Raw genomic sequence first — 22,556 nt, 5'->3', positions numbered from 1 at the left:
GCCAACTGTGTTTTTTTTGTTTTTTTGCCTTATTACATAAAATTATTTGTATCCAAGTTCTCTTTGTGCGATATTAAACTTCATGAAGACTCAAGCCAAATAAAGGAGAATTTGTAAGAGGCAAGTCATTTTACACAGCACTGTCACCAATTTACATAATTGCGAGTACTAAAAACATTTAGTTTTCAAAAAATCTGTTTATTGTAAAATCATTCCACCCCGTAAACAAAATGGACTTTAAAGGCTCAAAACGTCATGATACTCGTGCCAAGACTGATGAGCGCATTCAACCATATCACCAGAACCATCTAGAACTGAAACCCGCGCGTACAAAATGACTAACAAGATTTCTCAAAACATGTTTTGAACTGATAAACCTGATCATTTGCATCTCGGTCTGATTTTGTCAAACCGCTCTTCGGTCTACATATCAAGCTGCACCTGATGGCAGTGGTAGCTGAGAGCAGGGGTGGGAAAAAGGGCCCTTTCACTTCCGTCACCAGAAGAGCACAAAAACACACTTTTTTTACATGAGCTACCAGCTCATTTTTATGCTCTACCACGCCTACGCAAGGAGCTCCTGCAATGAACAAGGACCTCAGTGTGCAGTTCAGTAAACCCCATGAGAAACCAATGCAAGAATTAATTCAAACAGATACGCATTCACAAATATGAATACAAATCAGTTTAATAAATCAAACAAATTATGCTGTGCTTTCAATGACACTTTATAGCAAATACTTCTATACATAAAATATAATGACAAGAAGCACCTGGCGGGTCAAATAGAATATATATATGTATATATATTTATGTATATATATATTTTTAAACATGATGTGACAAAAAGTACAAAGAGTGAACAAGATTAGAAGCTGATTGAAAAAATTGGCTGTGAAAAGCAAAAAAAGACAAACGTAAAACGTGACAGTCTCTTCAAATGAGGACAGTTTCTTCAGAGCAACAGTTGGACAGGAAATTTTGCAACACCCGAACACTGGAACGTGACTCAGACTTCAGTAATTAAAGACAAATGAAAAGGAATAATGAAAGACAACTTTGTGTTTTTTTTTTATTTTTCTCATTGCACATTTTGTTTCTTGACAGAGTGTGAAGTGAGGCATAACAGTAGGTCCAAACAGCATCTCTAGTTTCTAAAAGGGGCAAAAAAATGTGTGTAACGCAGGAAGGAGGTGGAGTTTCCTGTTAGCTTTTGAGGAAGCGCAGGATGAAATCGAGTAAGGCACCGCCAGCAGTGGAATTGCAGAGGACGTACAATCTGCCTTTGGCTTCGCTGTGCCCCTGCTTTGGCTCAGCAAGCTGATGAACATTTACATGAAGCAGAAGCAACGACTCAAATAAACTTGCAGTCGGCTGAGAGATGTGTAGTAAAGCTTTTACATGCGATTGTGACAGTAGAGAACAACTTTGGCTTTTGTAGATTTACATGAGTTAAATGCTGTTTAACTCATGTAGAATGAAAGAAACCATGTCTGCTCAAAGTGCAACTAGGATGTTGACATCCTGTGTTACGAGCTGCGGACCTTGGACAGAGTGTGTCGTATCTAATCCGTCAACACTGCTTTTCCTGAAAACCCTAAACACTGGAACCTTCCAGCTCTTGCACTCATTATTTGTGCATCAGCCAGTGGAGGAAAGCAACAAAATAAGCTGCAATTGCTGGCAAAGGCAGTGAAAGAAGAGATGGGGTCAGCGTACAAGAAATACAGAAGTGAAATTTTAATTTTGGAGAGAGTGAGAGAGAGAGAGTAAAGATGCAACGCAAGCAAAAACGCTTTCGGCAGGATCTGATTAAACTTTGTGTCTTGTCGTGTGAGACTGCTCTCACATTGTAGTGAACTGACCATGAGCTTGTCTCAGCTTTGCAGCAATCTGGGGGTTCAGAGAAAAATGATTGCGTTATTAAAAACAGTAATTTCTTATTTATTATCGTAATCTAGACTCTATGCAACTGCTTCCTACTTAAAAAAGCGGTGTAAAAGGTCAAAGCGTAACAGACTCAAAATGAAATGTCTTTACCGTCTCGTAAAACTTGACTTGCTCCTCCAGGTACTGCTGCATGACCCGGTTGTAGTCGTAGATACGGTTGCTATGGAAGTGGTTCATTTCAGCTGGGTCACAAAAACAAGTGGGGAAACCAGTGAGTTCAGACAGCACAAGACAATAAACTGCACTGCTGGATTTCAATGGCAAACACGGAGCGCTACCTTGTAAAGTGTAAGACATGGTGCTGAGACGTTTCGACATGGCTAGTTTGTCCTGAGTGGTAATTTTGTTGGCAGCCACCAGCTTGTCCCCTTCCTTCACCTTGTCGATAGCTGCCTGGAGGGATTAAATATATAGTAAATAAATTAAACAAAAAAAAACGAAAAAAAAACACAGGCTTTGTAAAGCATTCGATAAAACCCCTTCGAGTGCTTAATGCTCAGACCACCATACAGCTCTGGAAAAAATGAGACCACTGCACTGAATCCCATTAAAAATCTCATGGTTATTCCACAAAATATTGATTTCTGAACTCTTCCCGAGTTAAAACACTTGTATTTCTGTTTCTAAATAAATATGAACTTGTTTTCTTTGCATTATTCGAGGTCTGAAAGCCCTGCATGTTTTTCAATTATTTTGACCATTTCTCGTTTTATGCAAATAAATACTAAATATTTGCTTGGAATTTCAGAGACATGTCAGTAGTTCATAAAAAAAAAAAGAACAATGTCCATTTTACTCAAACATATACCTATAAAAGTAAAATCAGAGAAACTGATCATTTTAAGTGGTCTCTTAGTTTTTTTCCCCCAGAACTGTATCTGGAAATACTGTGCATATCACAATACTTCATTGTATATTGTGATGTACACTGAAATATCACAAAAGGTTAACTCAAGAAACTCCAACTTGAAACCCCTTAACACTTGCTCAACCTGCCTTTTGGTACAAATTGTGTTTTAAAACAATGTTTGCTCATGTTGCTTCAGATTCACCATGAACTACTTCTATTGCTTTCTCCTCTGCAACGAGAAGCTTAAAACTGCACAGCAGTTACTGACAAAGCATGTGTTTAGGCAGATTGGCATAAAATCAACTGCTCATACTAACTTCCTATATTATTCTTTCTAGACTATTCTAATCTTCATTTTAAAGATGTTCCAATCTGATTCCATGGCTTTAAGTGAATGGAGACCCTGACTAAATTCAACGCCAGAGGAGTTTCTGTTGTACAGTCAAACCCAAAATTTCAGCCAGGGAGTGTCATCAGGTAGACAACTTTTTAATATACCAGTCTACATTTGTGCTCACATCTGGAAATATGGCATAGGCCATTCATATTTTGCTGTGCTAACAGATCTAGGATTTCTCCTTTACAATGATGTTTATGAGTGTATTGGGAAATATGTACCTTATGGACCCCAATGGTATCTGGGAAGCATCCAAGGAGACCCTTATATTCATTATTGGTCTCCATGAGGAAGTGAAGATCTTTCTTAGGCTAAAAAAGAAAAAAACACACAAGAGGTGATAAATGTAAAAAGGGAAACAGGAAGACACTCACAGAAGTAAGAAAGAATAGGAGCAAAAACACCAAATTCTAACTTTGGAGCAGGAAATAAGAGAAGAATATGATAAGGGACAATATAGGGAAAGTCACTCAGATAACAACCCCACGGCTTCAAATCGACATTCCGCTGGCTGAGAAAATTTATGGTCTGCATAACAAATCAAACAAATATCCAGCAGGATGATTTGGTTTCAGTGTACAAGGAGGTGTGGCATCGACACTTCTCACTAATCCTTGACCATGTAAGGAATTCACCTTTGTCGTTATCAACGGATCAACTTCATTGGATCCTGCGATGAATCGAGAGTATGGCTATAAAATGTGTTACTAAACTATAGCCAGCAACTCACGTGAGCAAAACAAGCTTACCGAGCAAATTCCTCCTCGGAAAGCTGCTGGAACAATCAAACAAAGCCAATAATTGACTTTATTACACATAACATCAAACAGGGTATTAAAAAAAAAAAGTAACAGTTTTCATTTTCTGCCTTTTTAAAATCTGCTTCAGTAAAATCTGACAAGGCATCAAACAGGAAGTATTCAGGAAATGTTTTTAAATGCGGTAAGCTGAAATGAACGATAAACTGGCTTAAGAAGCTTTGAGACGTCTCAACCACTAGAGGTCTTCCACTTCCTTGTTCATGATAAAAAAAATAAAGCAAAAACCTAAAACCACTGATATAATCCAAACATGACTGATGGAAGTGAAACGTAAATAGATGCTGGAAACTAGAACTGAGGTCATCAACACTGCCATTTTTTTTCTAGACGACATTTTGCCTGTTCGACAGAAAGCAGAAGATAAAAGATTACAGACGCTGTTGTGGTTTTGATCGACACTCCGCCAGCTGTAGAGTGAAAAAAGCCGCTCTATGTTAGAGATGTGCGCTGCATCAGGTGACCTACTTTCCCAAAATGAATCAATATGATATCGAGGCTGAAAAGTTTACCTGCTCTGCCACCAGCTGGGCTATCTCCTCGTAGGTCTTTCCAGCCGCCGTCAAGGCATCGGTTAGAGTCGACTCACCTGCAGCAGATAAAAATATGTCTTCCAACAGATTCTGTCCATCTGCGTGCGGCAACCTGCATCTGATTCTTTTATTATAGTTACTGAGTTACAAAAAGGAATCTGAAAATCGCAGCTGGAGTCTGGCGAGCGTCTTCTGGAAAACATGAGAGTGCTGCCGAAGTGTGAGCGTCTACCTTGGTATCCACTGCTTGTGAAGACAGTAGAGAGGTTCTGCAAGGCTTTTCCTATTCTCTGGTATTCCTTTGGCAGAGCTGCAGAAGAGGAAACACTCATGACAATAAGATTTTTTAAGTAAACAATAATTTCAGAACAAAGTGAAGCTGCAGCAAACAATAATTAAGATTCCACGCTGCATGAACGTACGTCCTGTACATCTCTTCCAGTGCTCGTTTCCCACAGTGAGGATTTCCTTCACGCTGTCGTCCATGGCTTTGGTAAACTTACTGAACTGCTCGCATTTCTGCTCCCTGGGAAAAGAGGAACACACGCGGCACGCGTTAACCACATGTGCTACGAGCACATCGGTGGCTGCTTCTTTGAAGTTTTCCCTTTTCAGACGGTTGGGTTTAACTCACACTTCTAACGGATCCAGGTCTGCAGCTTCTGGCTCGATTGTGGTGAAGACCATCACTCCAACCGTCTCGTCTTTCTCCGCTTTTCTCTTCCCCGTCTTCCAGTCCTGTCAAAAAACAAAGAATAGTGCTTTGCAAATGTACTGTCGTCTCTTGAACATGTTCACATTTTGCTAGATTACAACTGATTGAGACTCTGCCAGCTGCAGAGTGAAGAAGTCGCTCTATGTTAGAGATGCACATTCTCTCACATTGGTGACCTACTTCTCCAAGTATGTGCATAATTGTAAATGAGCCACGATACGTGATTTTCAATCATTTTTAAGCAAAATATTTGAAAAGTGTGACAAAAATGAGTAATTATCTAAAAATTCCTTACCAAATGTGTAATTGCATCCTTGTAATATTACAGCTAAGATCTTAGAGGATTCTCTGAGAACATTATCAAACAAGTAGCACCACAAAGAATGAGGAACAGAGCAGGCAAGGAGAGAGACAACATCCCAAGCTTTAAACATCTCACAGCTGTGTTCAATTAATCATCAATAGTAGTAACTGAATAGTTCTTGTGAATATGTTGCACAGAAAACTTGACCTTTATAGTCAAGTGGCAAGAAGGAAGAAAGTGGTGAGAGGAAGTCAAGTAGGAAGTCTAGTTTAAGGTTTGCCACAAGGCATGCAAACATATTTAAGATGCTCTGGCTAGATGAGGAGAACATTTGATTGCCTACATATAGAATACTGTGTGTGGTAAGAAGCTAAAACCATTTCACAGTGAAACGTGGTGGCAGCATCATGGTGTGGTAAGATGACTGAAGGTAAACACAAGGCAAACCTGGAAAAGACTGGAACAGTAACATTATCTTCCAGCAGGATAGAAACACTTAGATAGCCAGAGCTACAACAGGATGGCTTAGATAGAAGTATGTGTGCTGGAATGGCCCAGTCCAAGTCCAGACCTAAATATAAATGAGAACCTGTGGCAAGACTTGAAAACTGATGCTCCTTATTCAATCTAACTGAGCTTAAGCTATTTTGCAAAGAAGAATTGGGAAGAATTTCAGGCTTAAATATGCAGAACTAATAGAGTCATTCTCCTGAATGCATCCAGTTATAATTGGATAAGTGGAATTTAAAGATTTTCATTAGTAAAACTTTTAAAAGCAATGTATAATTTTTACTTATAATTCAAAAAGATGCTATTCTGTGAACAACCAAGTTTGCGATTGTAGCAAGATCCCAGGGATATGTACACTGAAACACTGTACCTCAATAAAACAATAAAATGAGGACTGCAATCAGGTGTTTATCCAACTATACATTTTCCTGGAAAATATAATACATTGTACCTTTTCATCTTTGTATGTGAGGAAAAGCTGGAACACATCGCTGCCAGAAATAACAGGGTGTCTGCACATCCTGGACATCCAACCCTGCAACCGCTCCATGCGCATCTTAATAAACTCCTCCTCAAAACGCCCTTTAGAAAAAAAAAACAACAGATATTTATTGTGGTGCTTGCATCTAAAATACCAACGTACCATTCTAAATCATTTCTAGCTATCGTAGAAATGAGCTCACCTGTCACCTGCTTGTCTGGCAAAGAGGGAATTGGAATGGCCGACCCAAATTTGTCCAGGAGTCTCTCATAGAGCCAATCGAAGTGCTTGTATCTATGATTGACAGGTCGGTTTGTTGTCTGCAAACCAGAAATGTGTTAAGCAAGTAGGAAAAAAAAAACCCTATCCATTTAAGACATTAAATGTATTAATTTCAGATGATTTCTTGCAGTCGCAATGCTAAGGCTCTAGTTTATTGCAGAGTTTATTTTGCATTGTAGAGAAGAGTCTGCAAACTCACATTGGGTGTGATTTGGTACTCTATGTAGCTCTTGAGGCCGTACATCTTGGACCCTTTCTTGGGATCGGCTACGATGCAGTCTATCTGGGTTTCTGGGTAAGACCACACAGGACCAACCTCGCCCACCTGAGCATGCAACACATAAACCTTTAGAAGAGAACCCAAGCACTGCAAAAAAGAGTCAAAGGAAAGTGACACTCTCATTATGACGGTGACGCTAAATGTTCTAGGCGTCGAAAACGCAGCACACGTTCTTGAAATAAGTCAAAGATGAGATAACGAGTGCAGCTGTGGGCTGGTTAAATCATATAGGGTTGATGTCCTTTTTGTGAAACGCGGCTATCTTCGGGGCTCACATACGTATATTGACAGCTTGTCTTTCCCTTTCGCAATCTGTTTGCAAAGAAGGTAGAGCTCAGGACCAGACTTGGAGAATCCTGGGAATCTGTTAGAAAATAGGGATAAGCGTCTCTTGATTAGAACATATTGCTACAATATGACCTCAGATGATTTTAAAATTAGGATCAAAGTGCTTTTGCCGGCTTTTGTTGCATTAGTCTTTATAGCAAATGATTTTGAAGCCTCGTGTACAGAAGACGTAATAAAACTTACTTATTGAGGGATATTTTCATCGACGAAGCATGCATTCCTCCTCTCTGTATTCCGCCGGCTTCCCCAGATTCCGATTCTGCGTAGCCGGCACTTGATTTCATGTCATCCCATTCATCGTCCCACTCATCATCCTCTGCCGCTGAGAGAGAAAGATGATTCAAATATTATTGTCTTTAATCAGAGTGACGAGGTCACATTTGTTTGTTCCCCAGGAGTTATATTTAAAATTGTTGCCTTTTAACAAAATTGGTGGAATGGAATCTTAAAATAGGGTTTGCGCGATATCAGAAAATCGTGCGATGGCGATATTGTGGATCAATATAGTGATAATAATACCCTTTGCAATAAGAAGACATTTTCCTCTCTCATTTTTCATTGTTGTGCCTCCAGATGTTTTTCTGACTTTCAACATCTTGGGCACTGAGATGATGGGATCATTTGCATTTCCATCCAACACGCTCAAAATATTGTTGGCATGACGAGTGTGAACTTGTGACACCTTATTTTAGCCAAAAATATTCCTTTGCAGTATTATTGTCACATACATGGATATTGCAGTCGCAATACATTTGTGATAAATTGAGCAGAACTATATTACATGAGCAGGATCAAAGTAAAGGTCGATACCCGTCCCTGACAAAAGCAACCGGATGAGCACCTTCTGAGACTCACTTTCTTGGGTCAAAATCAGAGTTAGCATTTTTCAGGCAAAATTTCATTCTATTAAAAAAAATACACATGTCCAAGCTCAGTAAGAAAACGAAGCAAGAGCTCAGTGATGCTAAAGTAAATAGTCTTGTACATTCCAGTATTCATTTTCTAAGACAAAGGGAAATCCTTGAGTCAGAGAATATTTCCCCATTCGATTCAGGAGATGTAGTAATAACGATAAAACGTTTTTCACATTTGTAAATAGTTAGCATGCTTTCTAACAAAAAAAAAAACATTTGAGTGCCTCAATCATCACATCAAACCAGCAGGTTAAAACTACAGCACATCAATTTCACATGTTAATTCCACAATTTGTTCTGAGGCACATTGCCTTTTCTGCTATGAACTAAATTTTGTCTAATATGTTGAATCTCAAGGCTTATAGAGCACTGAAACTAACGGGTGAATAAATTATGCAAACATGTTACTACTGCCATAAAAAGCTACAACTAGATTAATTTTGCACTTCTTTTGCAGTCAGTTAGAAATATAAAAAAAAGCACTAAAAAAACACAACATCTAAAATCCTCTAAAATATAATAGAGAAACCACATCCAGCAGTTTCTAAAGACACAGCTGTTAATCTAGTGTCAGTATTGAGTTTCAAGCACATGCTTTAGAAAAAAAAATGTGATTCATTTTGTCACACCAGAACAAGAAAACATCCATCGGGCAATAAAGCAGATACCTGTGTAATCAATAAGGTAAGGATATGGGTAGATGTCTTTGGCTGAGAGAAAGAAAAGGGGAAAGTCTGTTCATTTTTCTCATGGCAGCTCATTTCCTCTGTTCCTTTTTTTTTTTTTAAAAGCATCAGGAGAATTTAAAATCCAGGTGGAGTCATTTGTCCCTGTGAGTCATTAGTGAGGCTAACTTTTCCTGGCAAAAACAAAATTATGACTCGATAGGCTGCAGAAAAGCTGGAGCATTTCACAGGAGAGAAACAGCATCAGAGTTAGATTTGCTCCTACACAGACCTGAATGACATTTCCTAACCAGAGTTTAGGGCCAAATCTGTCTGAAAATTTGTCCACAAAGGTCTGTGGAAAAGATTTGTTATTATAATATTATAATATCCTAGATTTGCCTTCTGCAAAGTAGAGTGACCAAATAACACCAAATCAACATGTAGCACTGAATCAAAAGGAGTAGTTTCAAGACATAATTAATAAATAAATCTACTACATATAATGTTTGCATGCTGTGGAGGGCAGAACATTTTATTCTGATGAAAAACAGCATGAAACCTAAACAAATGTGTATTTAATAGGTCTGATCTGCAGATTATGAGAAATATTTACCAAAAAAACACAAATGTTGTGAGTTGGGCTTTAAAACTGTGCCAACCAACAAATGTTGGAGCAACCGGCTGATTTCATTTACTATCAAGGTATTCTACTAGATGCAGCAAAAGGTACAGCGTTATCACCACATGCAAGAAGGAGAAGCCTATAATTTATCTCTGACAGACAAAGCTTTTTCTTCTCTGAGACTATATAAACCTGAAAGTGATGAGCTGCTCAGAGATTTTTACTATCCTCCTGGTTCACAATGGGAGAGACATTTTATTGGCTCTACTTTACTGAATAAGCTTCTATAGTCACATGAATATCACAAGACTTTAGTCTTCCATTTAAATTAAAAAGTTATATTTCTTTATAGTTTACAGCATATGTAGCTTATTTGTTCTGTTATTTGTGCTGCACATGAACTAACATAAAGGAAATAATTTGTTCCTGTCGTCTAGATCTATTAACAGAGATATTTGTAGATATCTCTATTACGGAGATATCTACAAATAGATTTTATTCTAGAGGAAGTTATTGTAAAACCTGCTAAAACTCATTATGAGCTATCTGAGTGGCTATTTTGTGTCTTCACTAAAAGCTTAAGAAAAGTTCATTTTATGACTGATTTGTGAAAAAAATTAACTCGCAGAATGATTTGATGGGACAAAACTGTCATATTTTTGCTCATGTGAGCAACTGATGGTATTATAGTTTTTATGTTTTTACTTTAAATCATCTCAGGAATATGTTATTAACTTCAATCGTACCACTAAAGCAAAGTAAAAGCAATAATGAAATACAATTGAAACTTGATATTTACACACTGCACAACAAACAGCATTTTTTTCTCTGCCCAACATCAAATTTTTATATCACAGTGTGGTTTTAACAAGCAAAGTTTTCCCCAGTGTATTATAAGCCTGGCGGGCCACCAGGCTTTACTTGCCTTAGACCAGACTAAGCATTGTTTATTTTAAATAGGGCTATTTGTACGCCTGTAACGGTGACAGTAAAGACGGATTAAGTTAGGTTTGTAGTTGATGTATTGAACAGGGTGAGGGTTTATGTGCACCAACTGTGCCATTCCTGCGCCCCCCCGTTGGCCTCGCACACTATTATTCCCAAATTATGATGCCTTGCTTGTGCACCTCCAAATTTTTATAACTTAACATTTTTCAACACAAAAACATGCCGGGTTGCTGGTGGACTGCCCTAGCGCCCTACCACCAGACTTGGCAGGTTCAAAACCCTGAATCTTAATACAAAAATCAACATTTAATACATAAAGTCTAAGCTGAACAACAACAAAAAACAAGCATATAAACACACCTTAAAGCTCCTCTGGAAACAATTCTAACATAACACTCAGTCCAACATACGCAGCTGCTGTTAAAAAAAACTGTTTCTTACCTGGACCTTGGTAAGCCTGAGGGTGACCCTGCGATACATTGCCCCAGGGGTCAGGAGCACTCTTCCCAGTCTGAGTGCCCTCTGGATTAGACGCCCAGTTGTTGTTTGTGCCCCCTGAAGGGTCTGCATTCCACGTTGACCAGGGATCATTACCATTGCTGGCCTGAGAGAGACGTACAAGAGAGGCTAGTGAGGGATGAAAGGGAGGACTGTGATGGCAGAGAGGAGAGAGAACAGACACGGTCTGTTTCATGTGAAGCCGACAGTGGTCCTAAATCAACATGCTTTTTAAACGTGGTGCAGACCTGTCCTTCAGCGGAGCATACATTAAGAAATGATTCAGCAATGACAGCTTTGGTCTGTCATTGCTGTTTTCTGAATGAGCTTTCATCTAAATTAGATGAAATGTTGCAAATTTGCAGAAAGATGCATGCTCAAACTTATACATTATGCTTAGGTTACTGTTTTCACAGCTCCTATTAGCACTGAGATAAACTCCAAGCCATGCTTGCATAGAGAAGCATGCAACAGGATTCGTCTGTGTGTGTGCACCCTTTGTAGGTTAACATTTGAATACTGGTAACCAAAATCTGCTGACTGAACGAAAACTTTAATGCAAATTGCTGGAAGAAGAAAATTACGTAATGCAGTCATGGAAAAAAAAAAAGTGTTTTATTTTTTAAATTTTAAAGTGTTTTACTGTATTTACATCAAATCAAGAAATGATTGCTTATGTAGAAACTGTTTTATTAATCATTTAGAGTAAATACATTTTGGCATCACTGAATGAATAGTTGGGATGCTTCAACTGATCGACTGCTGCTTGGAATTGTCTCACTTCCTGATTAATAGTTAACTGCTGGAACTGCTGCAGATCAGACTTGTTAGTGAGTGAATATATCGTAGCCGTCAACTGGACCACCAACAGCAGAATTACAGTTCACCAAATTTTAAATAAATAAGGTTAAAGGAAACAGTTTACTACAGGAGCATGGCTGGCATTTCATGTGTTATTATAGCATTTAGACAGCCAACATTATGAATTCATCTTACTCTGTGAGCAAAATGAGACCTCAGTAGAGAAAAGGGTTTATTTACATGGACATTGCTCTACTTTATCCTATTGTTAACCTTCATCTGTCATGAAATAAGTCTGCTTTTATAAAAAATTTGCAGTCTGGCAGAAGATTTTGAGTCAATTTAGGTCCACATTTACCACGCAGGATATACATAGAGCTGGCTCTTCTTACTTTTATGACAGCTAAATGCTAATAAAAGTTTACGGTGAGTTCAAAAACAGGTAGTTTTGTACTTATTTTTCTGTTTGTTTTGTTAAAATGCATCATGTTTATTTTGCTGTGGAGCATGATGCAGCACAGCGGGCTCTCTCTTTCACATGTTCCGGCTGTAATATTTCAACGTTGTAATAAAAATATGTTATAAAAACGAATGCTTCAATGGTGTAGCGTGATTTATCAACAAACGAAAGATATTTTTTTAAAATAAAAATGGAAAATATTACTTTTGCAATAACCAAAGCAATACAAATTGAAAAATTTGTGAATTTAGTTTTGAAATAAGCTAAATATGATGAGATACAATACTGTAATTTCATAATACATCTTAAGAAATTGCAATGTTTCTGTCAAACATTGGTGTCAATTGAGATGAATACATATTTTTATCACGCTATCATTCTTATCTGTGATTACAAAGCTTCTAAGACTTTGAGGAGCTCCATCACCACTGCCAGGTGCGATCGCTTCCTGCAGGGAAATTTCATCAAACAGCCTAAATGTGTCATTGGCATGCAAATGTTTACACAAAAACAAATACTGCATTGCAAACAGTCTGTAGATACGTTTAACAGTGCACACATTGATGACGCAATAATACAATTTAAATATTATTTTGCAGCCCTAGAGAAGTTGATCCGAGATTTCCAGTAACAAAAAGGGAAAACAGGTTTCCGACTGTTGATTTCTTTGCTGTTAAAATTTTCTGAGACCAATCAGAGAAAAATCAGAATCAGATAAAATTGGTGATGTCTGGCTTCACAAAAAGTGGAAATTTGAATCAGTCTATAAAACTGCATTCGATGCACATTTAATAAAGAATCCTGATTCACATTTGCCAGTGTGGATGATGATTTGTGTAATCTGGAACCATCCATTTGTTTGCTCAGCGGTGCAAGGTGAAAACAGAAGGTGAGAGATCATGCGTTTTTTTTTTTTTTAGACAGAACGTGAATGTGTCAAAGCAGATCAAACGGATAACCAAGGTGAGAACTGGTGAAGACAAGACGGCTGAAACAAATGCCTCTTGTCATGCTCGCAACCCCCAAGTGGCATTTACCTCCTCGGGGGATGGGAAGAAAGGGGTAACTGGGGTGTCTGGGGTGTCTGGCACGGGACTCAAAGCCCCAGAATCCACCTTGAGGGGAATAGAAGGTGAGATGAGAACAAAATGCCTGCGGTGAGGGTTAAAACTGAGCAAAGAGTGGGTTAAGTTGAAGCCTCGACGTATGCGCTTGAATAAATAAGAAGCTATGAGCGACAAAAGCTGACACATTTCCTGCAGTGATTCTTAAATATACTGTGGCCCAAACATTTTCACCAATCCAGAAGTGTGCTCTTTTTTTTGTGGAAGCTTCTGGCTGCTCAAGTCAGAAGAGACCACTCAAACCATTTCCTCTCAGTTCTGCAATACTACATTTAAAAATATGTCAGTTTGAAATTATATCTCTCACTGCAGCTGCTCTCACTTCTGCATCTGGGGTTCACAAAAACTGGACAAAAAACTGTGAATCAAACACGCTTCTGCTTTTTTTTTTTTCTTCAACACCACTACTCCATCATACAATGCCTCATCAAAATGTAAAGAATGCATTTTACATCTTGTTATGTTAAATTTCTAATTATTTTATTGTACAGACCAACCCAAAATGTTCCACAATTATAGATTTGAATAACCAGGATGAATGTTGCTCATTTTTAGGTATAAAGACCTGAAGACAGTGATGTGCATTTGTATTTCTATATTTTTTTTAAAATTCTGACACCTCAAAAGAAAATGAAGTCACAAAACATCATAAAAACGGCAGACAGAATAGACCGCTAATCAGAAAACCATTAAAGAGGCCTGAAGTAACTCTAGAGGAGCTGCAGAGATGCACTGCTCAGGTGGAAGAATCTGGAAAAAATTGAGTCTTTGTATTAAAGTTTTGAAAAGAGAAACAATTACTCAAAGAAATCTGTTTGACACATATTATGAAAGGAAGACTGCGATTGTAAAAGTAGGGGCTCTAATATTACCCCATCAAACTGAAAACCACACCCCAATGTAGAAACATGGTGGTTGCAGTATTATGCTGTGGAAAGCTTTCCTTCCAGAATTACACGGAGATCGGTGAGAGTTAATGGGGAAAAACATTAAATGAGATGCATTATAATTCTCATGAAAACCTGCTGAAGACTGCAAAAAGACCTTAAGACTAGGGTGGAGGTTCAGCTTCCAGCAGAACAACTATACTAATCTTACAGCTAGAGGTGGTCAGATTTAGATCAAAGCACATTTATGAGTGAAAATCGTCAGGCAGGGCTTAAGAAAAATGAGCAAAATCTCTAAAGCTGGTAAAGACAGACCTCGAAAGACCAACAATACATATGAATACATATGCACACCGATGTGAAAATGAAACCAATACGTTTCTTTCCACTTCAAATTTAAGTGCAACTTTGTTTTCGTCCATAAAAAAATTTCCAAACTAAATTAGTTTGCAGTTGTCTTCTGACAAAAAGGTATGAAAACCCCTTCAGAGCACTTAAAAAAAATTAAAAAACAGAAACATGGTTGGTGAACCATGGTAGGTGGTCTGCTTGTTATTGTTGTGCATTTTCTCCACATGTGACGAGGCTAAGCAGTGGTACATGGCTTGGGGAGAAAACGAGAAGTCAGTTCAGCAACAGCATCTTCACCAGCTTGGCTCTTTACCTGGTTTTGTGCAGGTGTTGATAAAGGTGCAAATGCATCAAAGACGGAAAGGTCCGGATATGTGGCGTTCCCTGCATTTGAAGGGGGTGCCGTCGATGCTGCTGGGAATGCAGGAAATTCATTTTTGAACTACAAAAGGAAAAAGAAGGGGGAAAAAAACAGTTACATTAGGTGGAGAAAAATTATGTAATTTCACCATAATTTAGTGATTTATGAAGGTATGTTCCTCTATTGCAGTGGTTCCCAAACTTTTTCTGCTGGGCCCCCCCAGTGGTGTACAAACATTTTCTGTGCCCCCCCTATGGATTACAAATAGCTGTCTGGTTGAACGACGTGCGTTAGGGAAGGGAGGGGTGACTCTAAGAATGGGGGAAGAGGGTGGATCGACTTTGTTGGGAGCAAAATGAATGTACGTAGCTGAACATAGACAACATCAGTAGCCTACAGGCTACTTGTTAAGTTTAAGGTGCTCTATTGATATTAGCTAGCTAGTCATCTTTTAGCTAACTTTACCTGCATCCAACAGTTTTGCTCAACTCAGTCGGTTAGTTTGGGGGTAAAACTGTTAAAAGTTCTTTGCGTTTTGTTGGTTTGCTGCCATGAGTCTAACACACCTGCGTAGCTCTGCACAGCAGCAGCAGGTCTCCTTCACTGCCGCACAGGTGTAAACCCAGCGCGAGCGTCGTAGCACTCATTTTGCGTTTAAAGGCGGCTCAGAAAAACAGGTTACCACATGTTAACAATGGATGAAACAGTTTTAACTGCTGATAAAAGTGACAGAGGACACAGATATGGGAAGTGCAAAAGCCCCTGTATCAAATTGACAGATGAGTAACAGAGAGTTGGCCATTCTAAGGTAAAAACCAAGCGCATACAGCATTCATGTTTTGTTTTTTGTTTTTTTTTCATCCAGGCGCTTCCCGCGCCCCCCCTGCAATAGCACGGCGCCCCCCCTAGGGGGCGCGCCCCACAGTTTGGGAACCTCTGCTCTGTTGTTGGTAACATGATCGCCTTCCTGTCTGTCTTCTTCAGATTCTGTTAAATTGTGACAGCAAAGGGTGGCGACTTCCACATATGCTCAACCACAATGCAAAGCTTATTTTTACTTTACTACATCCTATTTTCTTCAGCATACTAAAAAGGCACAAATAGTTGCTGCTTGAGTAACAGAGAGTCTGTGTTTTATCAATAGCCACAACATGAACTTTAACTGTGGTCATCATCTGGAAGGTTTTAAGAGTTGGGCATGAGATCTAAACAGTCCTGGAGCAGCTGGGGAGTTAACTAAAGTTCAGGCTAGCTTGTTTGGGCTATTAGAATAGTTGAATCCATCAGTCTGTTTCACGTGTACACACAGGCGTTACACTGGGAGTTGTTGTAGAAGTTTTTTTTTTTTTTACAGAGGAGGCTAAACTGTTGACATCTGCAGACTTTACTTTTATTCAGAGTCTGAATGTCTTTAGAGTGAATCATATCCACGGATGCAGTCAGAGAACTGGATCAGGCTGGACACACACACGAACACACACTAAAAAAAACCCCTAATCAGCAGATCCCTGAAGGAGGAACATCCTGTTGTGATTTCAATGTCAGGCGAAGCGACAGCACCACGGTTAGCATATGCATCCTGGTATCTTATAGGGAGGTCACACGCTCTTCTCACCCTGACCTTACAACATGCAACTATCAACTTTTGTTTTTAATTAAACTGGTGTTATGTTAGTGTTAAATAGTGTGTGCGGTGAAATGTCTCCTAAATTAGACATTTAGGAGACATTATCAGTGCTTCCTGACTTTATCAGTGCTTCCTGACTTACCTCAATGTAATCTTCAGGCACCAGTCCAACCTCTCCTCTTGAGTTCTGTGCTTCAATCCAACCGCCTCCGATACTCTAGGATGAATATTAGCAGAGTATTAGTACAAATAAGCACAGATTGTATACCACCCTAAACTACACGGGTTTTGCAAGAACAGTTGAGTTTTTTAAACCAGAAAACAAATCGTCTATTCTGATTTTCACATTTTGTCACGCAACAACAAAACAATGTATCGGGATTTTATGTGATAGAGCAGCACCCAATAGTGCAAAATACTAAAATGATAGAAAAGGAAAAAATGAAACATCGTTCAAAGTTTTTTTGGTGAAACTTTATTTGAAGGGGTGTGCATAAGACTAACATGACACTGTCAAAAACATGACATAACACCTGTCATGAACATAAAGAAGTCTTTATGAATGTTTATGACAGTTGTCATGAAGTGTCATTCGGTAAATAATGACACTTTTAATGCAAAGTTGCTCTAAAAGTTGCATTAAAAGTCCATTAAAAGTGCCAACTTTGCATGATTTTGTAAATTATGATAATTTAATGCAAAGTTGGCATTTTTAATGGACTTTTAATGCAACTTTTAGAGCAACTTTGCATTAAAAGTGTCATTATTTACCGAATGACACTTCATGACAACTGTCATAAACATTCATATAGACTTCTTTATGTTCATGACAGGGGTTATGTCATGTTTTTGACAGTGTCATGTCAGTCTTATGCACACGCCTTCAAATAAAGTGTTATCGTTTTTTCAAATTAAAAATCACAAAACGTAGGTGTCCGTTATCAGAAATAGAAAGAGGAACGCAGAACTGCAAACCAACTAAAAATATGGACGTCCAAATAAAGAGACAGGCCTGGGAACGAGAGCTTTAACAAGAGATGAAGCCAAGAGGCCCTTGGTAATTCTGGAGGAGTTGCAGTTATTAGTTCTAGACTCATAAAAAATAATGTTGAAAAAGGTTGTCTGGCTGGGTGAAACCACAATTCTGTTTACTGGTCTACATTCAATACACTGTGTGTCCAGGAATGCCGACACGGAACCCTGAACCATGCCTAATTTGAAACATGGACGTGGAAGCATCATGGTGTGGAGTTACAATGGAATAGTTTAAATTGATTGTGTTAGAAACTCCTCGTCAAAATCTAAATAAGTATCTGTGGCAACACTTGAAAATCAGTGTTTACAGACACTTCCTGTCTGATCTGCATGAGCTTAAGCTACATGAAAAAAAAAAAAAAAAGACGGTTAAATTTCCATTGATTTGCAAAGCTGGTATTGAGGCATCGGAATGACCTGCAGCTGTAAGTGGTTCAGCACACTTACAGCTGAAAACAAGTGCTGTGCTTTGGTTAGTCTGTCCCATAAAACCCCAATAAAATCTAATAAAGTTTGTGTTTGTAATGTGACGACAGGCGAAACAGTTTGAGTGGCATAAAAAACTTTATATGGTGCCATTTTCGACTGTTTCAGGAGATTCCAGCAGATAGCTTAAAAGAAAGACTGACATTTGGAAGCTCTAGATTTTCTATGAAGGTTTATACAATTCCCAGCTACAGCCTATTTGGCAACGACAAAAAAAAAAAAAAAACCTGATTTGGTTCTGACAGACTTGGATTCGAAAACTATGTAGGTCAGCACAGCGTAAGTAAGCTTTGAACTGTTGGCAACTGACTTTAATGACATCATGTTTGTTCAGTCATTTGTTCCCCTCTCTTTCTTCTTTGGCAAGTAATTTATGAGACACCACTTGAGCAACACAAGATCATGTGATCTTGCTCTGTTCAGCTGAGTCAGTTTTCAACGCCAAAATCGTAAAGAGCTTCATAGAAGCCATCAATCTTTTTTTTTTTTTATTTAATTTTAAACCAATATGATCCAAAACAAACTCCTTCCTCAGTGAAAATGCTGATAAATGTGCATGACTTTTACACACAAATATCTGAAAGCTTAGGTCCTGTGTACAATAAACATTTTTTTTTTCTTTTTTACCTTATTGGTGATAGTGATTGTCTCGCCTTCTTTCACTGTCAGCTCATTGTTGCCGGGCTCAGCGGCGAAGTCATATAAAACTTGTGCCTGAGAACAAACAAGAAAGAATGATTAATGGTTCTGCTCCTTAAACGTTAGTGTACGGTCAGGACATTCAATGACCCCTGTGGCAAGCTAACAGCTGCGAAGAAAAACAAGGGAAATGACGAACAGGTCAAACTAGTTCTTTTAGTGCTGATTGTTACCCAATTTCAAGGTTTATCCAAAACAAGACGTGAACCAGTAGATTAACCAATTCCTCTGACACATAGTCGGATCGGCTAATTTATAGTTCCTTCGGTAACCACAAGAGAGCAAATATGCACCATTCATTCATTAGTGGAAAAAAAATGCAGAGAAAACTTTCAGCAGTGGAATATGAGGTAGAACAGAGATCTGCTTCAGTTTTAGTAAAAACTGGGATTATACTCAAGGGTAAGTCATGGAAGTCACATCAAAAAGGCCTCACCATCGCAGGCAAAGTTGTCATTTCTTTTCAAATATCTTAGAAAATTATTGCATCTTTGTTATTATGATTAACAAAATTACTCTGCCTCCTACGTGAACAGTTTGGTAAAGATGCATTTACTTTTAGAATGCCAAATGGCAAAAATAAGATATTTATCAAACGCAGAAACTTAAAAGCTCATAAGCAAAAACCGGACAGTTACTTCATGTGTTTTGTGTTTTTAAGAAAAAAATTCATAATCCATATTTTAGATATAAAGCTAAGGCTTTAAATATTGGCATCATGTGTTTTAAAATTGGGCTGTAGTGAGGTATGCATAGAAAATCATAACTAGAACCCAAACTATTGAAAGAAGCCAGTTATGGTGGTTTTTGAATCTGATTAGGTTATGTCCTTGCTGCCTCCATCTCCTGGCGCGGACTACTCGGATGAAACCCCAGGCACACGCAGAATTTGCTGGAAGGACTACATATCTCTTTTGGCCTAGAAGCACAAATCATTATCAGAATAAGATGTTGAATGTCATTGGAGAGAAGAGTGGTCGTGTTTCCATCCCAGACCTGTTACTCCAGTGACTTGATGTCGGATAAGCAGGGGAAAATACATGTAACAACTCAACTTTTCTCCTATACTGTTCCTGTGATTTATAGTCAAGCTTTATGGAAAGCTTTAATTGGCAGGCCTGTTAAACACTCAAATGCATGCACAGTAACAGAACAGTCAGCCTGACTAACTTGTGTCAGCTAACGTCCACTTGTCACGCTATCAAAGGCAAAACGTATAATATTCTGCACAATAAGCTTGGAAAGTACCACTACATTTAATGGGTACTTAGTCCATATTTATGTTTAAACATATAAAAAAATAAACTTGCAATAACTGACTGAACATTATTAATGTTGTAATGATTATGGCATATTATTCTAGTAACTGAAAAAATAATTACTATTTTAATTTAAAACAATTTGATCTCTTTGATTTGCTTTAAATACAACTAATTATGGTTTATTTGACAAAGGGTCTAAACAATGTCAAGACATATGCCTAGACTGTAATAATTTTGATAACTGAACTATTAATTATTAAAAGCATTAAAAATAAAAATGTGAAACTCATTAAATTATTTTTGACCTCCCAGAAAGGACTGAACTGAAAATAATGCATGATGTTACAATAAATAATCCCTATATATCAGCTCTGCTTATTTTATTTTAACAAAATAATTTAAAAAAAGTTAATTCTCAAACATGTTTTGTTTTCTACTTTTATACCTAAATATGTCTCAAATTTAAATAATGAAATGCATCAAAATAACGTTTATTATTAAGATATATTAGATAGTTTCATAAAAGGTAAACAACACCGCAAAGTTATTTAGTTTTTAACTGTATTGCTTTGACTATAAAATTATTCCTCCTTAATTCAAATAGCTGTCCTACGACTGAACCCGGAAGACTACATTTCCCAGAATTCTGCAGAAGTAGCAATGACCCACAACTGTGGAGGCTGTAAAATGTCACAAGACAGTTTCTTGACGATACACATTTTCCATGTTTACCAGAAGCACTTTTACTCCATACACCTGTACCATAACCAACCACGCGTTTATAGAATACTTTAAAAAATAGTTTAATTTGAAATGTAGTTTCACAAATATTCACAACAGCACTTGACAAACTACAACTCTGACAACCCGAATCTATTGCTAGTACAAACACTAAAAAACAACTGGCAGGGGAAACCGCAGGGGACAGGACCGAAATCAACACGTCTAAACGTTAACACGTCTCTGAAAAGTTAACATTCCTACCTTTAACGCCATTGTGGCCGCATTGATCAATCATTACAGAAACAGGCCCCGTGTTTTTTTTAAGATTTCCAGTCCTCAGCTGGTCATCTCCCCCCGCTGCTCTTCAACTGCTGCTGGCGAAGAAAACTCGACAAGTCCTCCCTTCCGCGAGTCTTCGCGTCACAGTCCTCAAACAAACGATTAAAAACAGTTTAAAGCTTTAAAAAAACAGGCGACAAATAAAGAAAAGTGACGACGGAGCAGATTCGGAGGGAAAGAGCTAAGTTTGAACCGCGTAAGGAGCTGCTGCTGACAGCGCGGAGGAGGGAGTGACCTGAGATAGGGAGAGAAACCGGAAAGGTATTCCAGGTCCGATATGGCTCCCACACAGACTTAACTCTGAAATTAATTAAATTTAAAAAAATATATTTTTAAAGTTAAATATCTTTATTAAAAGTAAAAGAAAACAAAAAACCCCAACTATATTTACTTATACTTTAAAGCACCCCATTAGCCCTACTTCCTTACCCTCTTTTCAGTCAGTATTACAATAACAAAAGAAGATATTGACGTTAAATACTAAAGACATCATTCTGGATAGACCACATTAATAAAAAATAAAAAAAAACACTTCATAAAAATATATATATATATATATATATATATATATATATATATATATATATATATATATATATATATATATATATATATATATATATATAGTAAGTAATTTAAGGTATCATGCTCTTTTAAAAGACCTATGTGGTCTCCGAGTATTACTTGTGATTGTCATGGTTTCTGTACTAATCTTCTGGGAGCCACTCTTATTTATCTGTACATGTTGCAGATAGTTCAACTGCAGCAGCTGGAGCCGCGACCTCACCCATGTTCATCTCGAGTCGTTTCTTATTCCAACGTCTCCCCCTGCTGGACTTAAATTGACATTACAATGCAAAACAGGATTTATTGCTGGGCAATTTAGTAAAGATTTCATATTTAACCATTTACTGTAGACACTTAACCTGCAAGTATGTGCGTGACCAAGGTGGCCTACAAACTTAAATGAGTTATCTCAGTTATGGCAAAACGAAGGGGTCAAAATTCCAACAAACTATTATCAGACACTAGTGGAAGGATGCTCATTACATTTGACCATAGGAATACTGTTTCAAAGATAATTATATCAAATAATAAAGCTATGAATATAAATGTCTCAATTAAAAAAAAAATCTGCAAATATAAATGATTTTGGTGATCCTAATTGATCTTGTAATTTAAATATCTGGTTTCGACTTTATGTCCTTTAATGTAGTTTATCCACATTTTAAATAATTTTCTTCAAGGATCATCATCATCATTAGCGGTTCATGCAAAGTCCT

At 37.9% G+C, this 22,556-nt stretch overlaps 1 protein-coding gene across 4 annotated transcripts; it reads right to left on the bottom strand.

Moving 5' to 3' along the window:
- Positions 1-670: 670 nt before the first annotated feature.
- Positions 671-21,718, bottom strand: snx9b (sorting nexin 9b). Of its 4 annotated transcripts, XM_008397823.3 has the most exons (20): positions 21,196-21,718; positions 18,878-18,964; positions 16,872-16,946; positions 15,055-15,183; positions 13,417-13,494; positions 11,062-11,224; positions 9,051-9,092; positions 7,652-7,790; positions 7,400-7,484; positions 7,040-7,165; positions 6,761-6,878; positions 6,529-6,659; positions 5,183-5,286; positions 4,971-5,074; positions 4,781-4,858; positions 4,528-4,604; positions 3,419-3,508; positions 2,229-2,343; positions 2,041-2,132; positions 671-1,893 (listed from the first exon to the last, which is right to left on the bottom strand). In XM_008397823.3, the coding sequence occupies exons 1-20, from the start codon at positions 21,205-21,207 to the stop codon at positions 1,846-1,848; spliced, it is 1,893 nt and encodes a 630-aa protein (XP_008396045.2). In that variant the 5' UTR covers positions 21,208-21,718; the 3' UTR covers positions 671-1,845. The 4 variants fall into 4 exon arrangements, with proteins under 4 accessions (XP_008396045.2, XP_008396047.2, XP_008396046.2 ...); XM_008397825.3 differs by lacking the exon at positions 13,417-13,494 and having other exon boundaries at positions 21,196-21,714; XM_008397824.3 differs by lacking the exon at positions 9,051-9,092 and having other exon boundaries at positions 21,196-21,712.
- Positions 21,719-22,556: the final 838 nt, after the last annotated feature.

The sequence above is a fragment of the Poecilia reticulata genome, chromosome 21 (genome assembly GCF_904066995.2).
Source record: "Poecilia reticulata chromosome 21, P_reticulata-male-v2, whole genome shotgun sequence".
Lineage (NCBI taxonomy): Eukaryota > Metazoa > Chordata > Actinopteri > Cyprinodontiformes > Poeciliidae > Poecilia > Poecilia reticulata.
The sequence above is the reverse complement of the archived record's forward strand: the minus strand, read 5'-3'. Positions and strand labels throughout refer to the sequence as shown.

Coding starts and splice junctions, on each gene's coding strand:
- snx9b (XM_008397823.3), bottom strand. Junction 5,075..5,182: donor GACCTGGATCCGTTAGAAGT/GTGAGTTAAACC, acceptor CTCTTTTCCCAG/GGAGCAGAAATGCGAGCAGT. Junction 4,859..4,970: donor CTGGAAGAGATGTACAGGAC/GTACGTTCATGC, acceptor CCTCTTCTGCAG/CTCTGCCAAAGGAATACCAG.